This window comes from Maniola hyperantus, chromosome 16 (genome assembly GCF_902806685.2).
Source record: "Maniola hyperantus chromosome 16, iAphHyp1.2, whole genome shotgun sequence".
Taxonomy (NCBI): domain Eukaryota; kingdom Metazoa; phylum Arthropoda; class Insecta; order Lepidoptera; family Nymphalidae; genus Maniola; species Maniola hyperantus.
In genome coordinates, this window is record NC_048551.1 from 13,434,773 (window position 1) to 13,447,309 (window position 12,537).

Sequence of the window (12,537 nt, forward strand, 5' to 3'; positions counted from 1 at the left end):
TCATTCTAAAGGCCGATGTACATTACTTTCAGCCGCGTACTGTCACGTTTTGTAGGTCTCAACACGACAGAGACAACGGTCTACGAAACCGTTATCTCTTTCTAAAATATCGATCTGCAATATTTCCTGCCGAGTACTCTATGTCTATTTTATTTCACAGAAATACGCAGCCCTCCTCGAAAAAGAGAAGGTCGGTGCCGCAGAACTGCCCTACGTGGGTGAGGACAAGCTGCGAGCCCTGGGCGTGCCGCTCGGGCCCAGGATGAGGATCCTGAAGGAAGCTGGCATCCACCAGGATATCCACCACATGTCCAGAGACGACCATAACACCACCACCACTACTTTGGCTATTGTATGATGATACTTCAATGCACAGGGTCATGCAGAAACCCCGGACTAAGCACTAACTCAAAAGCCCCCCCCCCCCCCCCCTGTGCTATCTTTATAAAGTACTTTATTATTGGGACTAACTCTTAAATCTTGAAACAAAATGTTTATTTACGTGTATCCGTTGCGTACATGCGAAAAAGTGAAACTTCTTAGGTTTATACGAGGTGTAACCAGAACGCTAGCAAAAACTTAAAAACTTAGCGTTATTGTTATACCTACTACCTAAACACAATCCAATACCAATAACCATTCGCCTCGTTTTGTACTTTTAGTGATTTAGAATTTTTCAAACCCGCAATCTATAGCGTGCAAAACTCGGGTCAAAGTTGAAGTTATTATATTAGTTGAAGTTACAAAGAAAGTCAAAATACTAATATTTATTCATGAACACATTTTAATTTTTTTTTGTAATGTATCTACCTAACCACAAATTCACAGTTTACGGATTTTTCCCTTTTGTGTGCTATAAGATCTACCTACCTGCCAAATTTCATGATACTAGGGCAACAGGAAGTACCCTATAGGTTTTTTGACAGACACGACAGACAATGAAGTGATCCCATAAGGGTTCCTTTTTTCCTTTTGAGGTACGGAACCCTAAAAATCAATTTGAAGACATACCTAGGAAGAATAGACGTTACCTATGCATAATACGAATTACGGAGTACAAAATTCTATAAATTTTTTTAATTGACAGACTTTATAAATCTATTGTAATTAAAGTAGTTACAACTTAGTTAATTAACGATTATTATTTTAAATGTAAATAAAATATTTTAAGTGATTACTTATTTGGTCTATTTTAAAACTTATTGAATAGATTATGTTACTTACCTACTTACCGTCGTCGTACGGTCATACCGTACCTACCTGTCTGAATTTTGAAATTAGTTTTTTACCTCATTAAACGTTTTTTATCATATTTTGTCACATTTACACTGATGGAACAACGAATTGCTAAAGTTTAAAGAGAGGCCAGCGCGTGCCAGACTTTCGTTATTTTATAAAAGCTGTAAGTTTATTTGTCCCCAACACAGGGGGGGAACGATCAGCGACTATGAAGTTTGGATCATGGTATAGGTACCTAATAAAGGTGTAAAAAAAGTTACCTACGTCAAAGTATGAAGTCTAATTTTTCTATATTTTCTTCGGAATAGTATTCAATATCACGTCATGCGTTGCCAGACACTTAGTAACGTGGCAACCCCCTGCCAGACGCCCTTAAACTTTAACAATTTATTAAAATAACGAAGGCCTGGCACGCGCTGGCTTATATAGCATATATAAATAGAATAGAATACACGAAGACTTCTTGGTCGTTTACTTTAAAAAATGTAAATGGATATCATTATAATTTGACAAAATATTCCTAGTTTTAGTTTGTTTGTCAATCATTATTTTTAACAGAGATGATGCCAAAGAAAATAACAATCGGCATGTATGTAGGTATTCCAATGTAAATATAATTAATTGATACTAAGTACTGTAAATATTATTACTTTTATAGCTAGTTCGGAACAACGAAATGACATCGAAATTAATGTTAAGTTGAATCTGTACCTATACCTACTTACTTAATTATTTTTTATACCTTTTTGTGTTGACGCTGTAAATAAATTTTATAGAAAAATGTATCCTCGTATTTTTATTTCACTAATAAACTATCGGCTAATGATGATGATGATACTTTTATGATTAACATTTTATCATAGGCGGATTAAGTAGGTATGTTTAAATACCTACCGAGAAAATGGTAAGCTGGAGAAGAGTCAATTTTCCTTTTAGTTACTTAATAAATATCTAATCACAAAGAGTTGTTATATTACTAGAGCAACAACGCTAACTAAAAATTGCAAAGTTGACTGAATCTAACGTGTTATTATACATTATTTGTTGTTCTAGAGGTATAACTAAGATATCGATCTGCTTATCTATCCATTATCTATGCAATAAAACAATAAATATTATGGTAAAATTACATTATTTATTTGAGATAATGATGACCATTTAAACATCTCTATTTTAAGCCATGTGAGGCAACTCATGTAAATAGAGCATGTGAAAAACTATAAGATTACAAAACTAAGGTTTTAAGGCATACTGTACTTAGTTATTTATAATTTCAAATGTCTTTACTTTGATAAAAACGTAATACCAAACGTTGATTCGAGTTGTTCCCAACATCACTTATCTCACTTTAGAGTAGAGGTATGCCTTTGTGCTCTTACGCTCGGCTTAGAGCATATACCTACATCCTACTCTATGGCTTGGAGCGACCATGGAGAGCACTACTGCTCTACTGCGCGAATGTTTCGTGTTTGGCCAAGTTTGGCGAAAGTTCGCCTAGCGGCAAATCTTTTAGCCAGTTGCCAATGGAGCTACCACATTCGGGATTCGACGAATTTACCTACAACGATTTTCCTTTGATACGGGCAAGATTGCCACCTCAAGATGAACGTTTGGCGAATGTTTTGCGAATGTCAAATACGATTGACGCCAGCTGACGGCCCTACCAACGAACTTCAATGTTTGCCGAAGATTTGTCGAATGTTCGCCAATGTAGCCACTCCATCAAAGAAAACAGATTATTATAGGACAAGCCTCAATAGCTCTACGGGTAAAGGAGTGGACTGAAAACCGAAAGGTCGACGGTTCAAACTCCGCCCGTTGCACTATTAATTGTCGTACCTACTCCTAGCACAAGCTTGACGCTTAGTTGGAGAGGAAAGGGGAATATATTTTGTCATTTAACATGGCTAATATTCTTTTAACAAAAAAAAAAAAAAGCTTCGGGCTACTCCACGGCTAAACCACTCAATGTCTAATCCGATAAAAGCCCAACTGTTATTCGCGTGTTACCAATAAGCAATCGTTAACTATCTACGGCCTTTAGATTCCCCGGATTGTTATTTTAAACAAATAACTTCTTAATTATGACCGTTAATTAGATTAAGTTGTTATCTTTAGGGTCGCGAACCCGTATAACGTACATACAGGGATCGCAAACCTTTTTCCACTGACGACGTGTCACTTTTTTGATCACTTTCATTGAAGACCTCCTGTAGGTCAATTTCGTAAAACCTGCATCAATCATTATTACAATCTCAATTGTTGTGATTGGCTGAATTTGTGCGATTCTTGTTGCAACAATGCATTGTAGCCAATAGTGAGCGAGCGTCTACCAATCAGAGGTGATTGCGATCATGACATTGTAGCAGTCATTCTACCGCAACCGAGCAGCTGGTGCGATGGGGAGCTCTGGGGCCTTACATAGAGGTTTAGGGTTCAATTCTATACTAGCTATAGTTTCTTAATTGGCTTCGATAACTACCACTTTAAGTGCCGCGTAGAAACCGAATAGAAAGTACCATACTTACTCCTCCCAGGTTACCCCACTTCTATCTTAGACTGCATCATCACTTATTAGGTGAGATCGTAGTCAAGGGCTAAAAATACACAAATTAACAGAAAACCCACATAAAAGTATAATGAACGCAAAATTTATGTAGGTATAGTTAGGTAGATACGCATCGTAAAATATCCTTAGAAGTACTCACAAAATATCTCAGCAAACAGCGAGAAAAGCGTAGTGAGCGCTAAATCTTTTGTGTCGAAAGTTTTATGTGGTCGACATCCAATCTACGTTTTTGCTCAACGTTTCTCATACGAACTGCTAAAGTTTAGAATGCCCTTCAAGCGTTCGGGTTTCCTGCCACGTATACCTAAATACCTTCAAAGCAAGTGTGAATATGCATCTTCTAGGCAAGCGTACTCCAACCTAGCTTTTTTAAGCATGATTGTCGTCAAGCGCAAGCCTAAAGAAATACAGAAAAGGTTCGCCGCCCCTGGTACCTACTTACTTGTGATAAGGAATTGATAATGTACCAAAGTCTGTCAGCCGTCACTCGGGAATTGGCTGACGGGTCTGTTTCGTCGTGGCACCCTCACTCATTGGTTGTAAAGTAAAAAAATGAAGGTATACCTGGTTTTCGTGGCCCTTCTCAGCGTGGCGGTCGCTGAGGTGGCGAAGTTCTCCAAATGTGAAGAATGTAAGTGAAATTCAAGTATTTTTGAGTTAAGTTTGTTTTCAGTATCTTCGGAGAAAAAAAGGAACCCTCATAGGATCACTTTTTTTCTATCCATGTGTCTGTCTGTCTATCCATCTTTCTGTCTGCATTCTGTCTGTCTGTCCGGTACGATGCCGTGTAGAAACCAAAGGGGTCTAATAAAATACTGCCATACCCTTTCCAAATTAGCCCGCATCCATCTTAGCCTGCATCATCACTTACCACCAGGTGAGTTTGCAGAGGGCTAACTTGTATCTGAATGGAAAAAAATCTTCAACGACTGACTTGCACAAACCACCATGTTGCAGATGTCAACTGGGCTTGTGTATACTTTAATCTTTGCACTATGTTGCAACTTCAGATTGGTCTATTGCATGCAATAGGTATTTTACCTTATTAGGTACCTATAAGAAGCTTTGCTTCTAAAATTGCGTTTCCCAACAGTTATCTTTCTCGTGAACTATTAGGTAAGCTTAACCTCTTGCTGGTGCGTGTGTCGGTACGCTGGGTGCAATGGCCGATAAGTGATTGGCTGACACGGATCTCGAATTAAGTTCATGGGTAAAGTCATCCATACTAATATTATGCTCAACATTTCCTGGACGGAGCATAAGACCAACGTCTCGATTTTAAACTTTTCAACGCGCAGGACTGTAAATACTTTTCTTATACATGGCATAATATTGTAGGTATATCAAATCTTTGAAAAGATCAACCGCCGAGTTTCTTGCTGGTTCTTCTCGGTAGAAAAGGCATTCCAAACCAAAAAAATAAGTACCTGTCAAAGTTTAATTGAATAAAAAATATTTTTATTTTATTTTAAATATCTACACTGAAAATCAAAATGCGGCTGTCGAACATATTCTTTCTGCAGCGGATGCTCGACTTTTTCGGTCACATTGCCAGGAAAAACGGGAGTAGCATAGAGAAACTGTTGATTACTGGCACGATTGGAGGAAAGAGACCCTGCGGACGAGGCCCGACACATTGCTCCGACCAGATAAGAGAAGGTGATATCTCGAGGGAGCCACGATCCTCAAAATTGAGGGACCGACGCGAGAAGAGACTATTATAAATGCAAAAGTGTGTCAGTCTAGCAGTCTGTATTCTGTATACTAGCTTTTCACGGCCCATCCGTTTAACCGTAAATTGACGTTTGGTACAGAGATAGCTTGCATCCTTGAATGTCCAAGACTTTTTATCCCGGAAAATCAAAGAGTTCCCACGGGATTTTAAAAAAACCTAACTTAATCCACGCGGACGAAGTCGCGGGCATCCTCTAGTTAATAATATTTTCCACTCGGCAACTAAGTACAAAAAATTTCCAACTTTTAGATTCCGACGATATCTGTGAGGTGATGGAGGTTCGGATAACTCCGTGCAAGAACGGCAAGCCGCCCTGCAAGCTGAAGAAGGGAGAAGAATCACGCATCCAGTTTCAGTTTACTCCACGTAAGCGCCACATTCGCTGTGATAGCCGAGTAGAATAGAATAGAATAGAATAGAATGTTTTTTATTCATGTAAACTTTTTAAAAGTGCTTATGAATAGTCAGGTAGTTTTAATTTACCACTGGTTCGGAATGCCGTTCCTACCGAGAAGAACCAGCAAGAAACTCGGCAGTTGCTCTTTTTAATTCTTAATTTTTCAATTTACAATGTTATTATACCGTACTATACAAGCCATTGCAGCCCCGTGCATTGCTGGAGTGGTTAGGACGTCCGCCTCCTAATCGGAAGTCGGGGGCTCGATCAGGATTTTCGGAGTTACTTATGTGTGTTTTAAGTACTTCATTCATTATCACTTGCAAAACATCGTGAGGAAACCTGCATGCCTGAGAGTTCTCCATAATGTTCTCAAAGGTGTAAGTTGGGACCTTTCTTTTCGGCTTGTGCCACACATGACATAGTTTATTCCGGCGCTTCTTCTACTTGAGGTCTTTTGACTTTACTGCTCAAGTATTAAAGGCGCCGGGATAACCTAACCCCTAGGTTTAACTGGTAATGTATGACACAGCTTTAAAAAGTTTTCTCTTTCCTTCTTTTCAATCCGCACTTGGAGGACTCACTAAGAGAACGAGAATTCGTTATCAGATGTTACTAGTGATAATAATCGCCACCGGGACCACCGCTTAACGTGCTCTCTGAGGCACGGAGAAAACGAAAAAATTTGGACCTCCAAAGTCGGTCACCCATCCAGACATCCGACTTGGGTCAACGTTGCTTAACAACCGCAATCGATTTACATGCGTTGCCACAACTAGGCCACACGTTCCTTCTTTTATGACTTACCACATTATTATTACTTTGTCTCGCTTTTGCAGAATTCGCCGCAGACAAGTTAAAGACAGGACTGTGGTGGGCGTCAGACAGCGGCGACGTCCCATTCGACGCCTTCTCCGACGTGGATGCCTGCCTGTACACCGGCTGCCCCACGCAGCCCGGCCAGAAGCAGGAACTCTCATACGGGCTGCAACTTAGCAAGTTACTGCCTAATGTTAGTTCATTCCTTTTACTTACTTCCACAGAGAATTCAAACCTCAAGAGTACGCATATACAAGGTTTTGCATGAAAACAAAGTCGTAAAATGTTGGCGGGGGACAGGGGAGAATGCTTTGTTGTGATTGGTGGACTCAAAAGTCACGTAATCAAGACAATGTGCGGAATGAGGGTACCGAATAGCGTGGGCCGACTTTTATGCTAAGCAAGTGCCTAAGCTTGGCGATCAGGGGTCTCCGGCTATAGGCGTCTATAGGTGGTGGTCTGCTGCTTACTTCACTAGCTTGATAACCCGCGGCGACTGCGCAACATACTACGACTTCTATATAAATTACAGATTGTCAATGTTGCCGTCGACTGAATCGCTGGGCGACTAGTCGACCGTACATGTCGCTTGAGTACTGAATAAAAGTATCTACATATCCCAAACTAGCTTAGGTATACCCGCGACTTCGTCCGCGTGTACTAAACCAATTTCAAACCCCTATATCACCCTCTTAGGGGTAGAATTTTCAAAAATCCTTTCTTAGCGGATGCTTACGTCATTATAGCTATCTGCATGCCAAATTTCAGCTCGATCCGTCCGGCATCTGTGCGTTGATGGATCAGTCAATCAATCAGCTTTTCCTTTTATATATTTAGATTCTGGCACTTGGCAGTAAGTGAACCGTACCCTAGCCATGGAAAGCGCTAAAAATTATAAACATTTTCGTTTTAATTTCAGGGTATATTCACGTTCAAGTGGAAGCTGTGGAATACAGATGACGTGTCTAAGGGGTGCTGCTTCAAGACCGAGGTGCAGCTGAGAAAGTAGACACTTTCAGACGCATTGCGTCAAGTAATAAACGATATTTTTTAAATGTTGCATTTTACTTATTAATATTAGTATTTACACTGAAGAAAATCATATTCATCAACAACAACCCAACGGACTGATGCCCCACGGATCAATGCTGAACCGTGTCTCATCTCAGAATGAGAAGGCTTTGGCCACAGTCCACCGCGCTGGCCAAGTGAGTCCAGTCCTACACTATAAACCCTACCAAACATGATTCTAGGTTAACGGTAAGTAAACTATAGGTTTTCTTGACAGACACGACGGACAGACGCACAGATAGATAGACAGCCAACAAAGTGATCCTAAAAGGGTTTCTTTTTTCCTTTCGAGGCACGGAACCCTAATGACTGTCTCTAGGTCTAGCCTGACAAAGTTGTCGTTTATTAAAAAAATATCCTGCTACTAGTAGGTAACTAGTGATATTCTATCGCAAGTATAATATTTTCCTAACTAATAACATACACTAACTGTTTTATTTATTTATTTAAATGAGCCTTCCTTCTTAGAGCTTTCTTACACGTTATTTAAGGAACTTCTAGAAGCATGAAGTTTTACAGACCTAGGTCTAACTCTAGACCCACCAGTTAAACTGTGTGTTGTTAAAGTTTTATCACTTAATGGATTCTGTGTAAGGAACCCTGAAAACATGGCCATCTGCTATAAATATTCTCAATTAACACAATTTCTAGACAATAATAATTCCTGTTATCTGCGTGACAAATAATATGGAATTGATAATATAACCAGAGCACAGACCGGGGCCTGTTTAATGCAAATTTTAGCTGCGTACCTACATCGATATAAATGACAAGATATGGTCTAGCCAAAAAAAAATTCACGGTTTTGGAACCGAATAAATCAGCGCCACCTCTTTGATACTAATGAACGACCCTTTTGAAATCCAGACGTCACTGAGGTTGCATTGGTGCTAAAGCACCACTGAGTCGGTGCCATTTTGTTTGTTCAATAGCCCTGTCCATACGAAGTAATGTATAAGTCAATGGCTGCGTTAACATTTAAACACGCCAGCTAGGTATCGAATTACTTGCGTTAAGTGATTTAGGTTATTACTTCATTCGTAATCAACTTTATGCTCAAAATGGCCGTCTATGCAGTTTTATTGGTAGCTCTCTGTTTTTCTGTGGTCAATTCGGAGTATGTGAACAGAAAGTTTTGTCCAAATGGTGAGTTTTATTCTTTTTTTTTTAAACATCTGGAAAATAAATAACAGGGAAAGCGGCATCATCGTTGTAAAATATGCATATTTATAAAACTTATAAAATACTAGAGTATGATTGCGATGTCGTCCGCGTGGATTTAGGTTTTTTTAAATTTCGTAGGAAATATTTGATTTTTCCGGGATAAAAAGTAGCCTATGTCCCTTCCCCTATTATAAATTGGAAAGTGTGTCTCTCTATCAGTCTACTAGATTTTCACGGCCGATCTATTTATCCGATTTTGATGAAATTAATTGGTACAGAGTTAGCTTACATCCCAAGGACGGATATAGGCTACCTACTCCGGAACCTAAGATAGTATGTATTACAATTTTAATAAATCCATATCCATATCGATCCATACTATTCCATATTAATATTATAAATGCGAAAGTGTGTGTCTGTCTGTACTCTGTCTGCTAGCCTTTCACGGCCCATCCGCTCAACTGATTTTGACGAAACTTGGTACAGCGATAGCTTGCATCCCTGGGAACTGCATTAGCTAATTTTATCCCGGAAATTCTAAGAGTTCTCACGGGATTTTTGATAACCTAAATTCACGCGGACGAAGTCGCGGGCATCATCTAATTAACAAATATATTTAATTTTTCAGTGGATCCATCAAAGTGCAGCATCCACAGCGTGAAATTGGACCCGTGTGCGGACGGTCCCGGGTTCTGTCTCATGCGTCGCGAGAAGCCTTATAGGCTTAGTTTTGACTTTACACCACGTAAGTACATCAGTAATCTCTATATGTAAAAATGAATCGCTGAATGTGTCTGATCGCAAATCTCGAGAACAGCTGGACCGAATTCGCTAATTCTTTTTTTATAATATTCCTTGAAGTACGAGGATGGTTCTTACGGAGAGAAAAATTTAAAAAATTTGAATCGACTGTTAGCCGGTACGAAGTTCGCCGGGGCAGCTAGTATTTTATATTTTTACTTTTAAAATTTCATTTATTTCAGCTTCAAGCTAATAAATAACGCCCTCCCTAGAAGGGGAGGTGCCACAGTGATTCACTGGACCAAATGGCCAGTTAGCAAAAATACAATAGGAGCCGTATAAATGTATTTCATAAAACAAAAAATGCGCCTAATCTTTAAAAATCCAATGCTGAAAGAAAATTTCTGAATAGTTTTTGATTATATCCAAAAAAATAGTCTTGCAATGTTACACAATTGTCATAAATGTGTCGGAGTTGGAATATTGTGTGTGAATTCCTAATTGAAATCCAACATTAATTTTAGTATTGACGGCAATATCCGAACGGATTTTTGAACCCTCATTATCTTAAGAAACCCCCTACCATTATGTGATTAATAGAAATGAGTCATGACTCCCAGCAATGAAGAGAAAAATACCATACACACAAAGAAAAAAATATATCCGACGTCAAAAAATCTAATTATTTGTTTTTAATTTGTAGGATTCGAAGCGCAAAATCTACAGCTATCACTACATAGTGATGATGACAACAGCGGTAACTTCAAAACCGTGATAATGCCAGCACACGATGCATGCGTCCACCAGACCTGCCCCTTAGAAGACAATGTCAGGACCATGTATGACGTCGACTTTGTATTCCTTAAGAAAGTTTACGTGAGTATTAAATATATCTTTTTTAAATTACTTCTCAAATATCCCATCCGGGAAATCAAACTTGTGATATCTAGCAAATTGCACATTGTATCAATAAATAATAAGCTAAAAAATTAAAGGTGTTCATTCTCGACTAATAGAGCAAGGCAAAAAAAGCAATCCATGTCAGCTTTTTTTTTTTTTTTTTTTTTTTGCCTCATCGATGAGGAGTAAGACCCAGAGAGATAGAGAATGAGATCTGTAATTCTTCATGATCAACCCATACCCAACTCACTACAGAGCACGGGTCTCATCTCAATATGAGAAGGTCTGTAATCAATGGCGGTTATTATTCTTTTTTCAGGGTAAATTCCCCATCCAGATGAAACTTTGGAATGGAAACAATGAATCTGAAGCGTGCTGCTTTACATTTAGTGTTAAAACGTTAAAATAGAATTGTATTAATGTTGTTATTGGTTTGGAATAAAGTAGGTACATATCGCAACTTATGTTCACTCACATTTTTTTTTAATAAATTTCAAATAAACTTAATGATATTTTCGATTTGTAATTTTTATGTTCTAGAATAAGTTTGGTATTTTGGTTTTTTGTATTTTATATTGAAAAGTGAAACACTTTCCTACTGCAGATTTTATTACGGTACCTACCTACTGAGTATGAAACCGATCTACTGTACGTTTAGGTGCATGCTTTACTTACAGGTAAAAAAATTGTAATAAACCTTAATTTTTAATTTATAATATTCTTTAATTTGTTTAACCCAGTGCAGTGCCGTTGTCCGGTACGTCTTCAACGCACATCTTCATTTGATGCATTCATGGGCTCATAGTAGTTGATAATCAAGACTCATGACTCTATAGTTTAAACTTCATCACAAAGTCATCGTAGATCTTAAATGAACCGTCGGCGATCGTTACATTTATATCAGATAGCTATTACTAGCTTTCTTTTCCTTTTGTATATAGATTAATCTAACTTGCTTGTTTTTAGCGCCATAAAAAAAAGTTTAAAATGCACATAACTCCGATGAGTTAGGGCGTTTGTGCACTCATCCGTGAAATCACGGATTCCGTAAAAATACGAATCGAATGAGTACATATTTGTTTGACGGTCACTTCGAAGAATGACGGAAACGAACCGAATACGGATCAGTGCACAAACACTCGGCTCGTTGGAAAGCTTGGAGCACCGCAGAGACGTAAGCTCTCTTTGCGTGTTCTATCGCCTCTATAATGGGGAGTGCTCTGAAGTGTTGTTTGATGTCATTCCACCCTCATTTTTCTACAACCGCACCGCACGCCACCGCAAACAATTCCACCCTCACCACCTGGGTGACTGGTGCACTTCGACTGCTCGTTGTGCCGGATCCTTTTTTCCACGCACATGCAAACTGTGGAATCAACTCCCTTCGGCGATGTTCCCATTAGATTACAACATGGGGTTATTCAAGGGACGGACCAACAAATTTCTGAAAGGCCGGCAACGCATTGGTGGTTCCTAAGGTACTGTAAATGTTCATGGGTGGCGGTAATCACTTTACATCAGGTGACACGCCTGCTAGGTTTTTTTTTCATTTTTATTTAAAAAAAAATTGCTTAAGGGTTCCTTACTACGGATAATTAAAAAAACTTTCTTAAGTACTATAACCTTATGTAGTGCAGAGTAAACAGAAAACAAAGCCAGAGAACGCACAGCAATCTCAGATACAAGTAAGTGAGACCTTATCGAGAATCAGCAATTAAGTACATCCAATGTGAAACACTTTCACACGGACCGACAGACCAATCATGCCTTATAGATACCACAGTAAGCTATACCGTATCTACTTATACCTTTTTAGTCAAAATTAATTGATAAGATATCAAATAGAAATTTGATAGATCCTAGTCTAATCAGAAATGAATATCCATAGGAAAACCAAAGGAA

At 38.8% G+C, this 12,537-nt stretch overlaps 3 protein-coding genes across 6 annotated transcripts in view; all 3 read left to right on the forward strand.

The window, feature by feature from the left end:
- Window positions 1-2,021, forward strand: part of LOC117989799 (formin-J-like) — a 92,083-nt gene extending 90,062 nt beyond the window's left edge. For all 4 annotated transcript variants that reach the window (XM_069503858.1, XM_069503859.1, XM_069503860.1 and 1 more), the window contains one exon: window positions 161-2,021. In XM_069503858.1, the coding sequence (XP_069359959.1) occupies window positions 161-358 (198 nt within the window). In that variant the 3' untranslated portion in view covers window positions 359-2,021. The remainder of the gene's footprint in view (window positions 1-160) is intronic.
- A 2,244-nt stretch (window positions 2,022-4,265) lies between these two features.
- Window positions 4,266-7,814, forward strand: LOC117989608 (MD-2-related lipid-recognition protein-like). Its single transcript, XM_034976978.2, has 4 exons — window positions 4,266-4,439; window positions 5,793-5,909; window positions 6,780-6,952; window positions 7,679-7,814. Exons 1-4 carry the CDS (start codon window positions 4,361-4,363, stop codon window positions 7,766-7,768), a joined length of 459 nt encoding a protein of 152 aa, XP_034832869.1. The 5' UTR covers window positions 4,266-4,360; the 3' UTR covers window positions 7,769-7,814.
- Window positions 7,815-8,801: 987 nt separating this feature from the next.
- LOC117989607 (MD-2-related lipid-recognition protein-like) lies at window positions 8,802-11,347 on the forward strand. The gene is made up of 4 exons (XM_034976976.2): window positions 8,802-8,976; window positions 9,623-9,739; window positions 10,439-10,611; window positions 10,955-11,347. Exons 1-4 carry the CDS (start codon window positions 8,883-8,885, stop codon window positions 11,042-11,044), a joined length of 474 nt encoding a protein of 157 aa, XP_034832867.1. The 5' UTR covers window positions 8,802-8,882; the 3' UTR covers window positions 11,045-11,347.
- The last annotated feature ends 1,190 nt before the right edge of the window (window positions 11,348-12,537 follow it).

What these genes read in the sequence shown, in the direction of transcription:
- LOC117989608 (XM_034976978.2), top strand. Translation starts at nt 4,361, where the DNA reads ATGAAGGTATACCTGGTTTTCGTGGCCCTTCTCAGCGTGGCGGTCGCT. An exon ending in CCAGTTTCAGTTTACTCCAC is followed by an intron (nt 5,910 to 6,779) that starts GTAAGCGCCACA and finishes TCGCTTTTGCAG; the next exon opens with AATTCGCCGCAGACAAGTTA. An exon ending in TTAGCAAGTTACTGCCTAAT is followed by an intron (nt 6,953 to 7,678) that starts GTTAGTTCATTC and finishes TTTTAATTTCAG; the next exon opens with GGTATATTCACGTTCAAGTG.
- LOC117989607 (XM_034976976.2), top strand. Translation starts at nt 8,883, where the DNA reads ATGCTCAAAATGGCCGTCTATGCAGTTTTATTGGTAGCTCTCTGTTTT. An exon ending in TAGTTTTGACTTTACACCAC is followed by an intron (nt 9,740 to 10,438) that starts GTAAGTACATCA and finishes TTTAATTTGTAG; the next exon opens with GATTCGAAGCGCAAAATCTA. An exon ending in TATTCCTTAAGAAAGTTTAC is followed by an intron (nt 10,612 to 10,954) that starts GTGAGTATTAAA and finishes TTCTTTTTTCAG; the next exon opens with GGTAAATTCCCCATCCAGAT.